The 22,026-nt window shown below is 38.4% G+C and overlaps 1 protein-coding gene across 3 annotated transcripts in view; it reads right to left on the bottom strand.

The window, feature by feature from the left end:
• The window catches only part of KIAA0753 (KIAA0753 ortholog), a 66,794-nt gene that overhangs the window by 12,946 nt on the left and 31,822 nt on the right, over positions 1-22,026 (bottom strand). For all 3 annotated transcript variants that reach the window (XM_075994237.1, XM_075994239.1, XM_075994240.1), the window contains 9 exons: positions 20,302-20,534; positions 18,686-18,852; positions 16,762-16,878; positions 15,261-15,350; positions 14,934-15,023; positions 8,416-8,491; positions 7,362-7,445; positions 3,670-3,855; positions 2,520-2,601 (listed from right to left, as the gene is read on the bottom strand). In XM_075994237.1, coding sequence (XP_075850352.1) covers positions 2,520-2,601; positions 3,670-3,855; positions 7,362-7,445; positions 8,416-8,491; positions 14,934-15,023; positions 15,261-15,350; positions 16,762-16,878; positions 18,686-18,852; positions 20,302-20,534 — 1,125 coding nt within the window. The remainder of the gene's footprint in view (positions 1-2,519; positions 2,602-3,669; positions 3,856-7,361; positions 7,446-8,415; positions 8,492-14,933; positions 15,024-15,260; positions 15,351-16,761; positions 16,879-18,685; positions 18,853-20,301; positions 20,535-22,026) is intronic.

Below are 22,026 nucleotides of genomic sequence, written 5' to 3'. Positions count from 1 at the left end.
TAATAATTTAAATCATCTTTGATAAAAGAGAACACTAAGTCCTCTGTAAGACTGTCTTCTACATGACGAAACCTAACTTTGTGGCCAAAGTCCAACCCATCCATGAAACAAATTGCCTTTCGACATTTGCCTTCCCTCTGCTTCCACACAAAAAGATGCTAAAATGCCCACTGACTGGCTAAACATTGATGAGAAGGGCCCTCAGTGTGCCAGCCCTGTGCTAGATGCAGTGGGGAGCACACTGATTATAACAAACTCTCTGGCCTCAAAGAATCTGTGGCTTACTTGGGAGAGAGAAGACACCTTCACAAACCGTCCTAATACATGGCAGAACAGGCCAGAAAGTGCTATGGGTGTTCATGGGCAAAGAAGGGAGGAAGGGAACAAAGTTCTAGTACAGGGATACAGGAAAAGCACTGCACAAGTAGATCAGGATCATAGGAGATTGGCCTTGGAGAATGATTCTGTTGTTATATGAGGATAAAAATGGAAGCCAGAGAAGGGTTGAAAGGAAGAGAGAACAACATGAGCAAAAACCAGAGTACTTGAAAACACAAAACACATAGAGGAAAAAAATCAGTGTTTTGTTTAGATCACTCATCTTTCTGTCAAAATTTGACAAGGAGAATATTTTTTCTAACACAAAACTCCAAACTCATATTTTAAAATAATTACATGCGACATATGCTGCTGTTGTAAACCTTCTATACCCCCAATTTCCTTTATATCCTAGTAAGTGTAGTACTTAATAGTGCTTAAATTCCTTTAGAGGTAATGTTTAACCACATTTTATTCTCCTTCTTTCACCGAGTAAGGCAGTAACTGATAAGCACGGGTCAAAGAGAATTTGAGTAACACTTTGTAGGCAAAATTGTGATTGTAGCCTAACAATTGCAGCCAAAATACACATGTATAAATTTTGGAATGTGAGGGGGGAAGCAAAGTCTTTCCACAAGTGGATATCCATTAGGAAAAAAACAAAACAAACCTCAATCTCTACCTCAAATCATAGGCAAACTTTTACTTAAAATGGATCATAGACCTAAATACAAAAACTAAAACCATCTAGTTTCCAGAGAAAAGATTCCAAGAATCTTTTCTCAGCTGGAGGGCAAGTAAAGGTTTCTTAGGTAGAAAGCAAACACCATACTAGCAAAAACTGATGTGACTTTATCAAAATTAAAAATATCTGTTCATAATAAAACACCTTTGAGGAAATAAGTAGGTGAGTCACAGATAGGGAAAAAATATTTGCAAAACATCTATTAATGGCTGTCAGAGGTAAGAGAAGGGAGAATGGGGAGTGACAGCCAGTGGATATAGGGTTTCTTTTTAGGGATGAAAATATTCTGGAATTAGACTGTAGTGATGGTTGCACAACTATGTGAATACATTATTCATCAAGGAAATTAAATTAAAACCACACTGAGATACTGCTACACCCTCACCGGAACGGTTACAATTAACAAGACTGACAACGCCGATGTCGGCAAGGATGTTGAGCAACAGCTCAGTGCAGATGGAAGTGTTGATGAGAGTGTAAAATGGGAAAGCCACTTTGGTAAAGGTTTGGCAATTTTTTATAAAGTTAAACACACACCTATCTTATGACCTGGTAAGTCCACTCTTAGGTATTTGTCCAAGAGAAATAAAAACTTGTGTCCACACAAAAACTATACAGGAATACATTCATCACAGATTCATTCCTAATAGCCCAAAACACAGAAGCAGGAAGAAACAAGGAACAGATTTCCCCCTGGAGCCTCCAGAATGAACTAACCCTGCCAACATCTTGATTTCAGCCCTTAAAGACTCACTTTAAACCTCTGACCTCAAGAACGGTAAGGGAATAAATTTGTGCTTTAAGCCACTAAATCTGTGACTTAAACCTGTTATAAACTTAAATTTGTTAACAGCAGCAACAGGATATGAGCAACATAGATAAATTTATAAAACACCACGCTGAATGAAAGGAGTCTAGACAAAAGAGTATATGCTGTATGACTGCATTTATATAAAATTCTACAATAGTCCAAACTACCTATTTTGGCACAGGTGTTGCCGAGGTGGTGGGGAACTGACTGGGAAGGGGCATGAGGAACTTTCTGAGGTGACAGTTCTGTATTCTGATGGAGGTTTGGGTAACAAACAGGAATCCATTTCTCAAAACCCTCCAAATGACACAGGATCTGTGTATTTTATTATATGTAAATTTTATCTCAAAAGAAAAAATGAACCATAAATAAATATTAAACTCCAGTTGATGATACGCATGTTGAATATTTAGGGGTGAAATATACTGACATTTGCAACTTACATTAAAATGAAAAGATAAGATGAATTTATGGATGGTTACAGGGATAAACAGATATATATGATCAACTAAATACAGCAAAATGTTAATTGTATAAGCCAAAAAGTAGGTATATGAATGTTTACTGCACAATTTTTTCAACTTTTCTGTATGTTTGAAATTTTTCAGAATAAAATGGTGGGGAAAAATTGGGGGAAACACTTACCATTTTTTCCTTCCTGCATCCAAAATTGAGGATCAGCATATACAATTTTGTTATATCTTTGGCGAATTGTCTCCTGGTATTTCTTTTAAAAAAGAAAAGTTTAATTTATGAGAAAAAATGAGTCTCATAACAAACCAGAACTAGTAAGGATGTAAAAGTTTAGCAGACACAATTGATACAGACACATTGCCAGAAATGGGCATCTGCCAGGCCAGGAAATAATGAGTTCATGATGCAAAGCCTAAAATAAAATGAAGTCATTTACATAACTGCAATCTAGACCAGCACTGTCCACTAGAACTTGCTGCAGTGATGGAAATGTTCTATCTGTGCCCTGTCCAATACAGCCGCCGTGAACTACTGACCACTTGTAGTGTGTTTAATTTTAATTAGTTTACATTTCAATGGGCACATGTGGCTAGTGGCTACTGTTTTGGACATCTTGGTTCTACATAGCTATCCCCAAGAAGGGGAAATCAGTTACAAGACTGGGCTAAATTACATATCTTTAAATGTTCAAAACCCAACAAAAAATTGTCTTCCCCTAAAATGTTTCTATTTAGCAGCAAGGCAGAAATGAGATTTAAACATGGTGCAATTAAAAAGAAGATGCTGAATCAGGAATCAGAAGACCTGGATTCTCATCCTAGCTCTATCAGGAATTTTTTTGCAACTTTGACAGTATTACTCACTTCCTTGTTTTGACTCAATTTCCTGCACTGAACTCCCTAGGGGTTAGGCTGCGTGAAGCAGGATCATAGAAATTAAACAAGGTAAAATTATTTGTAATTTGAAGGATCACACTCCAACTGGATAAAAGAGGCAACTGAATAGCACTTATTAACAGGATGTCTCATTTGTGGGACAAGGCCCTGGTCTCAGTGTTTTTGGAATCACATATCAATGATATCAGGGGGCTAATAATAATGATCACTTACTGGATTACATGTCAGGTCGTTTGCCGAATACTCTATGCCTCATTGTATCTTTAAAACTCCCTACTTAGAGAGGGTAAGTGACAGTATCAAGGTCATACACTCTGCTGGCAGTAGAGCTGGGATTTAAAACCGGGCTCTGTGACTCTAATGCATGAGGAGCTGCACTTAGCAGAGCCCCAGTGGCAAACCAGATCAGTAGCCCCAGACCTTACCTCCATTTCCTCCATTCGGAGCATCATGATCTCCAGGGAGGGACCATCCTTGCTGTCCCCCAAGGCGGCTAAGGTTTCAGACCCCAAGATCTTAGCATGAGTCATAGTCCAGAGCTCCTGAGCAGAATCTTCCAAAAATTCATCCAGCTGATGAACATTGTTGGATTTAGAATCAACGGCTGTAGCCTACAAAATAAGGTGTGGGGGGGGTTGGGATGGGAGGTGGGAGATGTGGAAAGGTGATATAAAGAAAACAGAAAAATTTAAAGATTATTACTTGATCAGCACACTGATCCAACTGGCAGAGTTTCTATGCTAAAACAAATCTCTCCTAAGTCAGTAAATATCAAAAACAATAATATCAGTACAATTTTTATCACAGTCATTTAAATGGTAGCATTAACCAAGTAATACCATCATTGCCTACATAAATTATCATTATCATCTGTTTTGCGAGTTGGTAGAACAAATACCTTCAAGAGAACGTCCAATATTTTACATATCACACACTCCAGAGGATACATCTATTCTCTTTTGGTCTAGTGCTTTTGTAAAAATGTCTATTCGTGACATCACAAAGTTCAGGATTCTTTGTTTTTATTTGAGACTGAACCTACAACCTGGGAGAGCCTTACCAGCCTTTCTTGAGCTTGTATCCTTTACATTCACAAAACACTTTACAGTTTGCAAAGCATTTTTACATTGTATTTCTATTGATTCTAATACATGTCTATAATCTGCTCTGAAAGAGGCTTTTGCAAAGAATGTCTGCTGGGGAAATGATCATATTAGGCTATAGAATGAGACGTTTCTGGAATTAAATGTTGGTTCTACCCACTCAAGCTTGCAACTTTGGGCATGTTTACTTAACCTCTCTGGGCCTCAATCCTATACTACAGAAGTAATAATCTTACATTTCAGTTATAAGGATTTGGCAAGAACTTACACATTGGGACACTTAGCAGCACAGTGCCTGGTGTGAAATAAGACACTCAATGGATGGTTACTGCTATGGCAATTTAAGAAATATTTTAACAGTTCACAGGAAAAAAATATTAATGACCAGTAAAGATATGAAAAAGATGCCAAACCTTAGTCAAATTTAAAGAAATAAAAATCATGTTGAATAACCAATTACAAAAATTATACATCAATAATACAGATCTAGTTAATTAAGATATGCATATTTCCAGGTGTACACTTCCTAGCTACAAAGAGTGGAATATCAAAAATACTATGTGCCATTAAAAAAGAGAAAGAAGGCCGGGTGCGTGGCTCACGCCTGTAATCCTAGCACTCTGGGAGGCCGAGGGTGGATTGCTCGAGGTTAGGAGTTCAAAACCAGCCTGAGCAAGACCAAGACCCCATCTCTACTATAAATAGAAAGAAATTAATTGGCCAACTAATATACATAGAAAAAATTAGCTGGGCATGGTGGCGAATGCCTATAGTCCCAGCTACTTGGGAGGCTGAGGCAGTAGGATTGCTTGAGCCCAAGAGTTTGAGGTTGCTGTGAGCTAGGCTGATGCCACAGCCTGGGCAACAAAGCAAGACCCTGTCTCAAAAAAAAAAAAAGAGAAAGAAGGTCTCAGTGTGCTGGTATGGAAAGAGCACTAAAATACATTATAAAGAAAGAAGCAGGATACAGAACAGCAAATGGTATTTGTTTGTGGTGAGGTATAACTTTTCATATTATACCTTTTCTAAACTATTTGAATTTTTGGTCATTTGCATATGTAATTTTTAATTCTAAAAAAACTCATACATTTTGGAAAAATATATTTCACATGCAAGTTTAAAGACAACAGCAGCAGTAATAGGCAAATGTGTTACGATGGTACCCTTAACAAGAGCTTTTTCCTGACATCAGAGATCCTCTAGTCTATAAGTAAATCTACTGAGAGTTGTATTTCACTTGCAAATGTCTTCTCCATTTCAAAGGTGAGAATTCTGAGAATTTGTGTCCAAGGTCCCACAGTCTCCATCTGTCCTTGGGCTAGAGTGCCTAGCTCACAGCAACCTCAAACTCCTGGGCTCAAGCAATCCTTCTGCCTCAGCCTCCAGAGTAGCCGGGACTACAGGCATGTGCCACCATGCCTGGCTAATTTTTTCTATATATATTTTTAGTTGGACAATTAATTTCTTTCAATTTTTAGTAGAGATGGGGTCTCGCTCTTGCGCAGGCTGGCTTCGAACTCCTGACCTTGAGCGATCCTCCCGCCTCGGCCTCCCAGAGTGCTAGGATTACAGGCATGAGCCATGCGCCCAGCCCCTAAAGATCTTTTATAAGTTAACATAGTTAAAAAAAATTTTTTATGTCATCATGCCAACTTCTATGAGTTTGTTTGTTTGCTTTCTTTGTTATTATTCATTTCTTTATAAACACTGACTCTTGGGTGCTGCCTGGCAAACTCTTTGCAATGATGTTGGTGTTTAACAATAGCCCAGAATTCTAAATTCTAGATAAAGTTATTTTTCTCTTTCATTAAATTGAAACCATTTTTTAAATTCTGCCTGCCCCCGAAACCATTTAATGCCTACAAAATAATTCTTATACATAAGGCTCATCATTCCTAGCAATATTCAAACATGTCTATTTTATTATCCCCATTTATAACCACTTCATTTTCCTTTCATATTAAATGCAGTATGGAGTTGTCTCCATAGTTAGATATTAGCTTCATTATTTTTTGAGGAAAAAATAATATTGTTTAGTTGCTATGCTGCACAAAACTCCAAGCCATAGCACACCTGAAAATTTGTAATGACTAAATGTAAGCTTTCAGCTTCTAGTCTTAGAAGCCTCACCTCACAGGAAATTTTGTCACACAATATTGGTATGACTAAATTATAATTATAGAGATTATAGAAATCTACTGCAGCTAAAATATTGCTTAATAATTAGAATAGGGATATATTCTCAAAACTTATTTTCTTCCTGTTCCTAAGGTCATTGGACAGGTGGAACTTCATTCCAGCTTCCTTCTAACTCTGAAACCTCTATATTTGCTCTGCCCTTTATGTGCTCTGGGCAACTAATGCAATAAACATCTTTCCAACGTCCACAACTATTAAATAAATGTAACTTACACCTTCCACTCTGCAGCCCTACCTAGGCAAGGTGGGAACATTCCCATAAATATTAAAAGCAAGTCCTCCAGAGGAAGTGTACAAGGTAGACAACAATAAAATGGTTTTATTTTTCTCATATGTTCTCATTTTTTCCCTGGGCTGCCTTTTCTCTCTGCTAGGCCAGATACTGGTCACATATTAGGAACTCAGAACAAGCTTGCCTAACAATAAATATTAGGGCCTAAGTATAAAGGAAATTAGGCCCGTAATGAGTGAAACTAGGATGAATGAAAGGAAATGAGGGCGGCTATTCTTCTGCCACAGGCCATCAACATTCAGGGCCACACAGGGCATGCACACTCTGTCATCAGGAGGAGAGATAAAGAGCCACTGATGAAAACTGTGGCTCTAGAGATTTCTGTGCATTGTTTGCAAGGCTGATCTAAGTCATAATGCTAAATATACACATAAGAATTAACATGCCAAATGTGAAAAATAATTTTCACCCTTCTTGAGTAGGATAATCTAGTGTTTGCAAAACAATCTGCATACCATTTTCATTACAACTGAAGACATTATCATGTAATAATACCAGGATATCAACAACACACAACACAAACCTCCCATGCAGGCTGGGCTGTCGCTGTGTTTACTGATGGACCGTCCTTCAAATGATTATTTGCTTCTGTAGAAGAATTGACTCTCTATTAAAACAGACAAATACATTCATGGATTATAGAAATTTATAGCTCACATTAGTACAAATGAATTTTGTTACCAGAATAACTTCTGTGTGGAACTATTCATCAGCTTTAGCTGCATTAGGCTTTTTGCAGCAATTCAAAGCACTTTGTCTTCATGAAAATAAATGCCACGTGTTGGGTTTGGCTTTCCACTCTTTTTCTTCCCTCAACTTTGTAAACATTGTCAGAGTAGCTGTGTGCTTTTTATGCAAGTCATTCAACTTCTCTGTTCTAATTTCCTCGATGATACCATGAAGAAATTGGACTATTCAATCTCTAAGAGCCCTCCTTAGTCCTATACTCCTGAGATTTTCATGGACTCTAATAATAATTTAATGGCCCTCAAACTAGAAATATAGAAGTTCACTGGCCTGTTCAGGAACCCAGAATGTCATTCATTCCACTTTAAATTATAATATTCTCCTGTGGCCTCATCTATTCATACAAGCAAGAATGTTTCTAATTTACAGGGTGGCTCTACAGGGTCCGGCTACAGAATTTGGCTTAGTGCTTACAGGAGGATGGCACAACCCCATGGTGATGCCATATGTAATTTCATCTTCGAGAAAGTACTGGTTTGTGCACAGAAGCTGTCCTAACAACTCCCTTGTTTGAAAAAACAGAGCCAATTGTTCCAAACCACTGAGATAAAAGAGCACATTAAATTGGAAGCAGTTAATTGAATACTGACATCACAAATAGATCTATTTGAATAATGAAGACTATAATCTAAATTTGTTCCCCAAACTGCAACCTCACCTTTTTCAAAAGTGGGACTCTTCTCTCTTCCCCTTATCTTTATCCCTTCCCTACAACGGAGGACATATCAATCATGTGCGGGGGTCTGGGAGGTGAGTCAGTGTGACCTCTGTAGCAATTCTTTTTACCCCAGAACTTCCAAAAGACAAGCAAATGAGATGAACTAGATTACCTGGGCCTTCGCCAAGAGAGGCTTCAAACGCTCCAGAACTGACTCCTCGACCTTGTCTAACTGGGTGGCAGAAACACTATTTAGAAATGAAATTGAAAATTAAAATCAAAAGCAAAAAAATATGATATTGTGCATATTTATTTATCACTCCAACTGAAGGGAAACTGAATGATTATAAAAACTACAGAGCTTCTCTAAATGTGAATAGCCATACAAATTTCCTGGGGATCTTACTGAAATGCAGACTCTGATTCAGGTGGTCTGAGTAAGGCCTGAGACTCTGCATTTCCAACAAGCTCCCAGGTGATGCAACACTGCTGGTCTTTGACCTCACTTTGTGCATCGGGGTTTAGGAAAGATCTGAAGAAGTGTGTTAGGTTCTGAGTATACTTTAAAAATATAATGGTTGCCTTTAAACAACTAAAGAGTTTAGAAGACTGAACAAAACAAACTAATTGTGTTCCCTCCCCCAAACTCCACTAAAAACAATAGTAGAGTTAGATATAGACCCACAAAGACAAGGAGAAATAAAAAATGGTCCTGGAAAACAAAGCACAACAGTGATAACTATTACTACTCTAGCTGACCTGAGAAAGCTGACTTCTAGGCCAGTAATGGGAAAAACTGAGAACCCACACAATTTGCACTGCTGACTCAGCCAAGCACACGACTGGTAGTATACTGCAGCTATATCTAGGCCTGGGCTAAGCTAGGAGGGTGCAGCGTAAAAAATGATGACAAGAGTTAAGTGATGTTTGAGAAGCTGGACCTCCTGGTCCCTTTCCCTACTTCACACAACTAGACAGCTGTTGCCTATCTCCAATTCTAAGAGAAGTCTGGTTGCTCATTCTCTGGAGGGTCTCTTGACTAAGGGCAGCCAATCACAGCTGAGGCTATAGGATACACACTGAAAACAGGGGGTGGTGTCATATATGCATGCATAATGCTAAGTGGTTAGACTCACAGCTAACTTCCCCACTCAGCTCCTAGGACACCAACATCCAGATCCTTACCCTCCGGGTAGAAGATCAGAACACTCTTCTCTGGGCAGTCTGACCCATCCCAAAGCAAAGACCTCATGATCCACAAACATAACAAACAGCCCACTCAGATGACCCTACAGTGAAGTGCGAGTTTGATAATCCTTTCATCTGATGGTGCTGGAATAGTCAGATATCCAAGATTAGTATCTCATCTCATACACAAAAATGAACTCAAAATGTACCACAGACATAAAAATAAAAGCTAAAATGATAAAGCAATTAAAACATAGGAGAATATAATTTCTTATTAACATTGAGAATGATTTCTCAGACAGTTTACAAAAAAAGACTAAACATAAAAGAAAAATTGATAAACTGGTCTTAAAATCAGAATTTAAAACTTCTAGTCATCAAGAGACACCATTAAGAAGATATATAGGCAATGACCAGGCGCGGTACTTCATGCCTATAATTCCAGCATTTTGGGAGGTTGAGGTGGGAGGACTGCTTGAGGCCAGGAGTTTGAGACCAGCCTGGGCAACACAGTGAGACCCCCATCTCTATAAAATATAAAAATAAAGAAGGCAAATCACAGTACTGGGAGAAAATATTTGTTGTACATGTATCTGGCAAGGGGCTCATATCTAGAAAACAAAAAGACCTCAAATCAATAATTTAAAAAAAAATTAAAAATGGGCAAAAGACTTGAACAGACACTTCACAATAAGCGCTAGAAAAGGTGCCCATCATTGTTAGTCTTCAAGGAAATGCAAATTAAAACCACAAGGAGATACTACCACATTCTCCCCAGAATGACTAAAATTAAAAAGACTGACACCACCAAATGTTAGCTAGGATGTGGAATAACTAGAGAGGAACTCCCATGCATTGCCAGTGGGAGTATAAAATGTTACAACTACTCTGGAATATGTCTACGGGCAGTTTCATAAAGTTAAACGATTGTGTAACCTGTGACCCAGAAATTCTACTCCTAGGTATTTACCCAAGAGAAATGAAAGCTTATTTCTATAAAAAGTCTTGTGTAAGGACATATTTATAGCAGCTTTATTCATACTAACTAAAAATGAGAAACAACCCAAATGTTAATTTATAGGAGAATGAATAAACATACGTTGAGTATTCCACATATGGAATACTAATCTGCAATAAAAGGGATATACTATACTGATTATGTACAATGTGGATGAATCTCAAAGACTGTGTTGAGCAAAAGAAGCCAGACACAAAGGAGCAGATCTTGAAGATTCTATTTATATGAAGTCCAAAAACAGGGAAGATGACTTAGGGTGAAAGATATCAGAAAGTAGCTGCCTCTGTGAGGGACAGGAGTAGTGTGGGGTAAGGAATGACCAGAAAAGACATATGGGAACTTTCTAAGTTGATGGACATATTCTTTTTTTTTTTTTTTTGAGACAAGAGTTTCACTCTGTCACCCAGGCTAGAGTGCTGTGGCATCAGCCTAGCTAACAGCAACCTCAAACTCCTGGGCTCAAGCAATCCTTCTGCCTCAGCCTCCAGAGTAGCTGGGACTACAGGCATGTGCCACCATGCCCAGCTAATTTTTTCTATATATATTTTAAGTCTGCCAATTAATTTATTTCTATTTTTTTTTAGAAGAGATGGGGTCTCACTTTTGTTCAGGCTGGTTTTGAACTCCTAACCTTGAGCGATCCGCCTGCCTCAGCCTCCCAGAGTGCTAAGATTACAGGCATGAGTCACTGCACCCAGCCAGATGGATATATTTTTTATCTTGATTAGGGTTTTGGTTACCCAGGTATATCATTTGTCATTATTCACTGAACTACACCTTTAAGTTCCTTGCATTTGACTACATCTAAATTGTAATATAATAAAAAGAAAAAAACCCTAAAACTAAAATACTAAGTCAAACCCACATGCTCAGAGTTTTTGATGGGTAATCAGTTCCCTACATTTAAACATCAGAAGATAGTCAAGGAGTACTAGATATTTGAGGAAGGAAAAGAAAGAGACTATGTAGGGCAATGGGGGAAAAAAACTATTGTTAATATATTCCGAAGGAAAGAGAATTGCACTGTATCCATAAAAGAAAGATAAGAGACTATTAATTAAGAGAAATCTGGAGCTATAACAGAGCTCTTAAAGTTTAAAAATACTATAGCAAAAATAATAAACTCAATAGGCAGGTTAGATAATAAGTTTAAAAAAAATCTCCTGGGGCAAGGTGGGACTGCAGGGAGGAAAGAGAAAAAGAGAAGCAAAAAGAGAGAGAGAAAGCAAATAGAAAAAAAAAAGATAAGAAAATCAGAGGACCAATGTGGGAAGTCCAACTCCAAAGAACAAGTGTTTCAGAAAGAGAGGACAGAGAAAACAGAGGGAAGAAAAACAAGTGCAAAATAAAACAAGAAAATTTCTCAGAACTGAAGGATGTAAACTGCCATATTAAGAAAGTCCACTGATGAAGGAAAATAAACCCATACTAAGTGCTATCACTATGAAATTTCAGAACACTGGGGAGAAAGGGGAGTCTATATGTAAGCTTCTAACGAAAGATAAAAAGCAGAATTCAGATTTCTTATTGGAAACGACAATGAAACAATGCTTTAAAAACTCTGATCAGATTTCTGCTTCTGGAGTGGTGGAATAAACATACTTTCCCCTATTCTTCCTGTTAAGTATAACTAAGAACCTTAGACACTAGATATAAACAAACGTAAGAGGACTAGGAAAGATGTAGAGAAGCCAGGCCAGGTAGGGACACTGGGGCCCCAAGAATGACATGGTGCGTGTTCCCTGAGTTTTCCTTTTGCCTCATATATTTCAGACTAGGTATTGGAGAAGCCAGTAACCCAGAAACACCAAGAAGTGCAGACCAACAAAACAAAACAAAACAAAACAACCAACCAACCAATTAAAGCTCTTTCGAGCCAAAGGACCAAGAAGGTGGCAGCCTAGGAAGATGGAAAACTTTCAGAAAATAACTGCGCTACTGCCACCCAACACCACAGAACCACCTGTGGCCACATGCCAGCAAAGAGGGAGTGGAGAGCAAACAAGCACATGAAAAGATGTTCAACAGCATTAGCTAGGATTAGCTAGTAAGAAAATACAAATCAAAATCATAATGAGATACCACTGCACATTTATCAGAATATCTAAAAGAAAACGTAGTGATGCTACCAAATGCTGGCAAACATGCAGAACAGCTGAATCCCTCAAACATTGTTGCTAGGGACAGACAGCCACTCTGGAAAATGGAATGGCAGTTTGGTAAAAGAAACAAAATATACAACTATCATACAACAGAGCAACTGCACTCTGGGCATTTATCCCAGAAAAATACGAAAACTTATGTTCACATAAATACCTGTACACAAATGTTTACAAAAACTTTATTTATAATAGCCTGAAACTGGAAACAACCCAGATGTTCTCTAACAGGCGAATGGTTAAACTATGGCATATCTACGCCATGGACTACTACTCAGCAGCAAGAGGGAAAGAACTACTAATACATGCAGTGACCCAGATGAATCTCCAGAGAATTATGTAAAGGAAAAAAAAGTCAATCCCAGATTATATACTATGTATCTCCACTTATATAACACTCTTGAAATAACAAAACTATAAGTAGGGACAACAGATGAGTGGTTGCCCCTGGTTACTTAGCCAAGCAGCAGATGGGGGCAGGAGAGAAGTAGGTGTGGCTATAAAAGGGCAACAGGAGGGATCCTTGTGTGACAGAAACGTTCTGCATCTTGACTATATCAATGTCAATAACCTGGTTACAATACTATACTACAGTTTCCAAAGATGTTGCCACTGAGGGGTACTGAGTAAAGGCGACCCAAGATATCTCTGTATTATAACTTCATGTGACTCTACAATTAACTCACAATAAAGTTTAATTTAAAAATTTCCAATAAAAATAATCTTCAATTAAGAATTCTATAACCAATAAGGCTAACAGTCAAATATGAGGGTAGTAAGGTTTATCAGTAAATAAAACCATTTTTAGACTTGAAAGATGTAAAAAGATTTCTCATTCATCCTTTCTCAAGAAGCTAAATTAAGATGTGCTTCATCAAAACAAGCAAGTAAACTGAGGAAGGTTACAAAAGCATATGGGAAATAGGAAGCCTCACCCACATTTGCTCACTGACTTCCTAAGATGGGTTCTCAGGGAAGAACAAGTCAGATTACCATCCAGACTCTGTTCAACTTATTTTCCCTTGGGAGTCTTCATCTGATACCAGCTACATTGCCCTTTGCTTGTTCAGCCAGGTTTATGCTTGTTTCTCAGTTTTCAAAATTAAACCAATATATTGTTAGGGAGACTGCACAGGTGATAGATTTATGAAACAGAGTAATGAAAAGATGAACACAAGAATCAGGACAGTGGTTGCCTCAGCAGGGGAAGGAGATGCAACCACGAACAGACACACCGGAATTTCTACCGTAGCAGCAAGGATCTATTTCTTGGCTTGTGGTGGTGGTACAAGCACGCTCATTTGGTAATATTTTGGATTGTACATATGCATTTAGTATGTTCTTCTGTATGTATGATATGTTCAGTTTTTAATAAAAAAAACACACAAAGGGATAAACAGGGTATAGAGGATTAAGCTTTCACCATAAGGCCCAAAAGATAAGTGGGTAGGAGTCATAAGGAATGAAATTTCAGCACAATCTAAGGTAGCACCTTCTAATAGCTACAGATGACCAAGAAAGGGACTTCTTCAGATGGTAGTGACCATCCCGTCACAGAGTGCGTGTATGAATATGCTGGACAGTTACTTCGTGGAGACAGTGCAGAGGGGCTGAAAACATCAATCAGTTAAGGAAAAAAGATTCTTCAAATCCTAAGATTCTGTGATTGTATGACTTGAAATCTCAGCTATGGACAAAAAACCACAGCCCTTCTAACCTGAGACTTAATACTCTATGATGAATGGTGACAGAATGCACAGAGGTTTCAATGATTATTCTGTTAATCTGACTGCAGGATGAATTATTATCAGAGCTGAAAAAATGAGCCAATTGTAGCAGCTCAACTAAATCTTTTAACAGGCTTCTTTGTACTTGTAGTTTGGTGGTAACACTCGTAGGCAGTGAATGGAAACCTCAGGCTACATTCAAGCTAACATGTAAAACAAAAGTATCTATACATTCACTTATGAACAGAAGATGCACATCATGCTAACCTGCTACCCTCAGAATGAAGGGCATCTGGCTAGAGAAAAATACCTTTGAGGGTAGTAAAATAAACAAACATTAAGACTCTGATCTTTCAAACAGAACCTCCCCAAAATTTTAGATGTTTTTTCAGTTCTCCTTCAAACTCCACAAAGAAACATTTCCTAACAAAAATATGGTATAATATGCATGCAGGCATGCAGGTATTCATTCATTCATTCGTCCATTCACTTATGCATGTAAGGAAGTTTAGCTTAAACAGTCCAGGTCAGTTGTTACAACTATCTAGATCAACTAGAAAAGACAAGCATCCATTATTCTTCAGAAGCAAACGCATACCTCAATTTTTGAGGTCTATCCATTTCTTCAGTTTTGAGTACATTTAGTTCCTTTGTTGTTCTAGAAGTTTCAGCATCAAGCCAGTCAAGCCTAGAGAACAGTACAAAGAGTCATCCCAATTCTCTTCAAAGCAGAGTCAGGACTCCCCTGGGCTCCAATCTTGGCTACACCATAGACTTCTTAGGTGATGTCACAGTCATCGAAGGAAACAGCTGATAAACCTAAGAAGTGTAGCTAGACCCACCCAATCTCAATTCATTGTTAAAATAGTTAGATGATGTAGATTAGGCCTGCTTACCTTTTTCTATCTCAGGAACAAATATTTACCTCTTTTTTTGCATTTTGTCCATTTCTGTAGCTTTTAATTCTTCTAGTTCCTTTAATCTTTTGGAAGTTTCAGCATCAAGCCAAGCGAGCCTAGCAGATAGTCAAGAGTCAAACCAGTTCTGCCTTCACACTGCAGGGTGCCATTGCCACAGAAACAGACCAGAAGTTAGGATCCCCCCCACAGCGCCAATCCTGGCTCCACTGAGGGACTCAGTGGATAATGTAACCTCTCTGTACCCATAAAGCTCTCCAGGTCATGTCCCACATACAGAGATGTTTACGTACAAAAGCGCTCTGAGTTAGTGTGTAAAGCAACAAGAAACACCCTGCAAAGGGTCAAGAAAACTAGCTATCACTGTACTTAGGGTTTCCTGTTAGAGTAAAACAAAGATCTTGTTGTATCTTCAAGTTTAGATGAAAAAAATGGATGCCCAAGAAAGCCACCTAGGCATAGTGAGGTCAAATAAAAACAAAAGGGAAGAGTTAGCTGTGTACAAATTTATAGTATGTGAAAGGGCTTTGATTCTTTTGGACATGTGAATATTATCAAATTATTTAATGGTCCACTTTCATTTTTGCTTTCCCATAAATGCAAGAATAATTTCAGCCAAACAAATGCAGAGCAACCTGTTTTCACTGTTCTCTTCCTATGCAATGTTCTTGCCTCATCTCCCATATTTAAATCCTGCCTATTCTGTAAGTCCTAGCTTAATCTCCATCTCCTTCCAAGAAACCTGGACCTCTGTGGCAAGAAGTAACTTCTGCCCCTTCCACTCTCTCAGCTCTTAGGTTATATACCACGTTCTATTTTAAATTATAGTTAATTACATATCTTCTCTACTGACTGTTAAATAAGCAGAGACTGAGATATCTTATTTACCCTCTTTTAAAAAGTCTCCATAGGCCGGGCGCGGTGGCTCAAGCCTGTAATCCTAGCACTCTGGGAGGCCGAGGCGGGTGGATCGTTTGAGTTCAGGAGTTCGAAACCAACCTGAGCAAGAGCGAGACCCGTCTCTACTATAAATAGAAAGAAATTAATTGGCCAACTAATATATATAGAAAAAATTAGCTGGGCATGGTGGTGCATGCCTGTAGTCCCAGCTACTTGGGAGGCTGAGGCAGTAGGATCGCTTGAGCCCAGGAGTTTGAGGTTGCTGTGAGATAGGCTGATGCCACGGCACTCACTCTAGCCTGGGCAACAAAGTGAGACTCTGTCTCAAAAAAAAAAAAAAAAAAAAAGTCTCCATAGAGCTCACAACTGTGCCACTACAAAACTAGCAACTGGTATACAATTGACATGCATATAATTTCTGAATTAATGAAATAAGAAGGAATGAAAGAGGGGTTTATGGTATGTTGTATAGTTTGACAAAAAACGTTGAATAATCTACACTTTAAACAACCAACTTTATACATAAGAATGGGAAGAAAGGGTTTGCTTCAGAGTCTATGTAAAAGTAGCCCTTTAATTTTTAAAGATCTGAAAAATACCAGCACAAACCTAGCTGCTTCATGCTCAACAGAACCTTTCAATTGATCTTCCTCTTGAGTAACTTCTTGCTGGAGAGACTCTTCTCTGACATCTCTAGGGCTCGATTTCACCTTTAGCCATGCAGCACTGCAAAAATGGAAAAGTACACCTTTGTGATCACTCACTCCATGTCCAATAACTCATCCAAATAGGTGCCAGCCCAGAGAAGATGACAGCATTAAGTTAATGGTGATCTATAGCATAGGGCCCTAAACTGCTAGCTGAGTGTGAAGAAGAGTGAGATCCTCCAGCACTCAGGCTCAGGGTCAAAAGGAAGAAATTTCTCTTTGCTTCAATAAAACAATGGTCAATTACAGAATACTAGGTGAACATCAACAAAATCCTCTTATATAATATATAGATAAAGATCACTAATTGCATCCTATATTACAAGGTAATTCTGTGCCTTAATAAGGCCTAACACAACACTGTAAGCCTAGAAGCCTTATCTGCCCTCCTCCACCTACCATTCATTCACTCTGAAACCATATATTTGGTTTGCAATACAAACTTCAACTAGTGGATATTTTTACAAGCTTACCAACTGAATGTACATAAAAATACAGAAAACAGAACAGAGTAATAAAAACAAAAAAGCACATTATGAAATCAGAAGACCTAATTTTGGCCTTAGCTAGAGCAAGATGAGCAAGATGCTAAATCCTCTAAACATTGTTTCTGCAACTTTAAAATGAGGGCTGATGGATGAACACAACCACTCCTTCAGAATCATTCAGAATCTTAGGAGCATCTCTTCCACCAGGCTGCTCACCCTGACCTCTGACAGCTCCCAAAGGCGGAGCCTCTCCCTTATCCTGCTCCCTTCATGTTACTGCTTTGTGCTTCCTCCTTTTTTCTGTTCCTTCTCCTTGTTCTTTCCACTGTGTTTTCAGGAACTACTGTCCTATGGCAAACAAGCTCCCCTTACCTTTGAACCAATTTCCCAAAATACTATTTGCACCTAACTCCACCCTGCTCCCCCCCCCTTTTTTCTAGCCCTGTGGAATCACAACTCCTCATTTTCCATGTGCTGTGAATGAAAGTGACAGGACAGTAATGTCAGCATTATCCTAACTGTTCCTGCAGTTAAGATTGCTGATGAAATCTATATGGTTATATACTTCATAATTAACTTGACTTGGAATTAGAATTATTTAAAAATATTTATAACTTCAGCAAAGATTTACTAAATGCCTACTATGTGCCAGGCACTGGACATTCAAGTATAAGAAAGACAGGCCAGGCTCAGTGGCTCACATCTGTAATCCTAGCACTCTTGGAGGCTGAGGCTGGTGGATCGTTTGAGCTCAGGAGTTCGAGACCAGCCTGAGCAAGAGCAAGACCCCATCTCTACTAAAAAAAATAGAAAGAAATTAGCCGGACAACTAAAAATATATAGAAAAAATTAGCCAGGCATGGTAGTGCATGCCTATACTCCCAGCTACTCGGGAGGCTGAAGCGGAAGGATTGCTTGAGCCCAGGAGTCTGAGGTTGCTGTGAGCTAGACTAATGCCACAGCATTCTAGCCCAGGCAACACAGTGAGACTCTGTCTCAAAAAAAAAAAAAAAAAAAAGACAAAAAGTCCCAGCCTCACATGACTAGAATCTGTTGTGGGAAGAGACAAGTGAAGCGAGGTAAGTTCACCATCCTCCATACGACGACACATGTCCATGGGCTGGGCTAGCCCACAGGAACTTATGCTAACCACATAATCAGGGAACAAAAGGAACCAAAAGGCTTCTAGATAAAAACTTCTCATCTATTAGTCACCCAAATAAGCATTTCTTCTTAATGGGGAGAATTAAGGCTGCTACTTCATTTGCTCTAAGCTATAGTCACCTTTGATCTGTGGAGGAAAAATAAAATGACATAGTCCCTTGAATTTTTACATACCATTTAGGAGATGCCGGTGGGGACGTGGGGTTTGGAGGTATCCAAGGAGCCCTGTGGTTTTTCACAGGCTGTTGGTTCATTTTTAACCTGGATGAGACTGTTGTCTGTTGCAACCTGCTTTTACTGTGAGGTTGGGTCTGTTTACTTCTTTCAGCTTTGTGGAATCCCTGTAAGAGATGAGTATAAATTATAAAGCCAAACGAATACCAAAGAAACACTGGTTTCAACCTCTGACTCACTGAAGCTCCAAGTATCCCCATGCTACACATGCACCCACTCAGTAAAACCTAAGTAGAAAGCACTAGGGAGAAATCTGAAGGAAGGTATATATAACACTGAAGCAATAGTGGCAGGAGATGGGGGTGAAGGATGTAGAACTGAAATCCCTGGCTCTGCCAATTATATAAACTATATATAAAATATATTTTTATTTATTTATAAATTTTTTCCTAATTAAACCAAAAATATTTATACCATATTCTTTAGAGGTAAATTTGCTATCAATCTAAATTCTTAGCACCAAGCTGAATTTTCACAGGTTCAATCCTGACTTCCCAATGACCCCCATAAGAGTTTGTCTGGGAAGGAATAAAGTCAGTAACTGGTGATGACTGCTGAATCTCCTTTTTCTGACCCCACCTGATAATATATAGGTTTGCTCCAAAAGCCTCGGACAGCACTAGCAAATGGCAGTAACTACAATAAGGGTATTCAGACTGGGAGGTGGTCTTCTGGCCAGTTTTCCACTGGTAGGGCCTTAAGTATTTCAAACAGAAGCTTAAAATATAATGTAGTTTTGGCCGGGCGCGGTGGCTCACGCCTGTAATCCTAGCACTCTGGGAGGCCGAGGCGGGTGGATTGCTCGAGGTCAGGAGTTCGAAGCCAGCCTGAGCAAGAGTGAGACCCCGTCTCTACTAAAAATATAGAAAGAAATTAATTGGCTAACTAATATATATAGCAAAAAATTAGCCGGGCATGGTGGCGCATGCCTGTAGTCCCAGCTACTCGGGAGGCTGAGGCAGGAGGATTGCTTGAGCCCAGGAGTTTGAGGTTGCTATGAGCTAAGCTGATGCTACGGCACTCACTCTAGCCTGTGCAACAAAGCGAGACTCTGTCTCAAAAAAAAAAAAAAAAATATATAATGTAGTTTCAAACCAAGTTCTAACTACCCAGCTGCCTCTTAAAGCCATCTGAGAAAGCACTTATCCTAGAATGTCTTTTAATATTTAGTGATTATTATTGATCAATATTTACCTTTAGCAGGAACCAAATCTTAACCCCCTCAAATTTTACATTTCCAAGTGAGAAGCAGAAAAAAATTTAATTTTAAAATAGCCTGTCCAATTAGGATCTTGGTATCAAATTAGTTAGGATCTTACTGAACTAGGACATAAGAGAATGCCCTGTTCTAGTAACAATATTAAAAAGTTTTATTTTTGTTAAAATATAAAAACAACCTAGAGCTATGTTCAGTCAGTTTAGCCAATTAGACACAAGGACTCTAGCATCCAACTGCCTGAGAACTCAAATCCTGGCTCCACTGCACACTAGCTTGTGTGATCTTGGACAATGTCAGATTAATATAAATTGGCCTAAAGAAAGGAATGATTTCATACTTGCTGTAGTCTTGCTGGCGCCAGAGTATCTTTCTTCCTAAATGGCACATTCTCAGTCACAGGCTTCTTTTTCACTGCTTTTGTTTTTGCTGGGGCTATTGCCTTGTCTTTGAAGCTTGCACTTTGGTCTGGAATAAGTGGGGCTTCTTCCGGAAGGATATCCACATCTAATAAATCAAGCTCACCCTCCAAATTCTGGGTCACTGGAAGCTCTGTAACAGGCTGATACTTATCTACATGGAGGATTTCAGAAGGACAAACTGAGGAAAATGCTATTCAAATCAAATCACTGAGAATGATTATCTATATACAGATAAGCTCCAAATATCTATCCTATCCCTGTTGAAACCAGGCATTTTGTTGCTAAATTTGCTCCTTCTCTTGCGAATACCACTACAGTTTTATAAGCTGAAACCAAGGTGTCATGGTTAACTCCTGAATCTTAGCTTCCATATTTACTCATTTGCCTGGTCCCTTTGATCCCAATTCTGAAATATGTCTTAAACTTATCTCTGCCCTTCTTTCCCTTCTGCTACTATCCAAGGTCAGGTTTGCAATATCTTGTGACTTTAATAATAGCGTCTCCTAACTGATCTCTTGTTTATCTTCATACTATCATCTGGCTACCAAAATTGTTTTTCTAAAATGTAAATATTTGAATGTTGCTTCTCTATGCAAAGCCTTCGACGGCTCCTAATTTGATACAGAATAAAGTCTGAACTCCATACATGTATGACATTCAACCTGCAATAGGAAAGGAAATAAAACTATCTTTATTTGAAGATGAGATAAGGGTCTGTATAGAAAGCCCAAGAGAATTTACAAACTATTGTAACTATGAAGAGGGGTCAGCAACGTTTCTGGACATAAGAAGATAAACTCACAAAAATCAGTATCAACCCCACATATAAAAATAACTAATTAAAAATATAAGAGAAAAAAATCTCATCAATATTGGCAAAAAAACCTATAAGGTACTTAGTAAGAAATCTAATAAAAGATGTATAAGACTTTCACAGAAAATAGTTAAAAGATAAAGAACATGAAAGAAAATCTGCAAAAATTGTTCCATGAATGAACAGATTATAAAAATGTCAATTCTCTTCAAAGTAATCTACAATTTTAAATGCATATTCAATTTAAAAACATCTCAATAGATTTTTCTGTGCGTGAATCTAAAACAGGTTGTTCCTAAAATTCATATGAAGAGTAAAACCCCAACAATAGCCCAAATAATTTTGAAGAACAACAAAGTAGGGAGAGGGGAAGAGGCAGGAGTCTTACCCTACTAGAGATAAAGTCTCAGTGATAACACCGCAAGATCAAGGCAGTTGTGGGAATGATGGTGGAACAGGCAGAAATCACTGAAATAGGGTGGATATAACAAAGGTAGCATGACAAATCAGTGAGTATGAACCAGAATGTTCAAAATACAGTGCTCGGACTACTGGTATCCATAGATAGAAAAATAAAAATAAATCTTTGCTTCACACTGAACACCTAAATTATAAAAGAATGAAGACCTAAATGTCAAAAGAAAACTCTAAAGCTTTAAGAATAAAATACAGGAGACTATCAGTATGACATCAGGGCAGGAAAAGACTTTCTTAAGGTCAAATATAATATTGACATATCAAACTAAACTAAAACTTCCATTTGACAAGACACCACAAAGTCAGCAGACAAGCCAAAGTCTGAAAGTAGATATCTGTAATTCATATAATT

This window comes from Microcebus murinus, chromosome 18 (genome assembly GCF_040939455.1).
Source record: "Microcebus murinus isolate Inina chromosome 18, M.murinus_Inina_mat1.0, whole genome shotgun sequence".
Lineage (NCBI taxonomy): Eukaryota > Metazoa > Chordata > Mammalia > Primates > Cheirogaleidae > Microcebus > Microcebus murinus.
The sequence above is the reverse complement of the archived record's forward strand: the minus strand, read 5'-3'. Positions and strand labels throughout refer to the sequence as shown.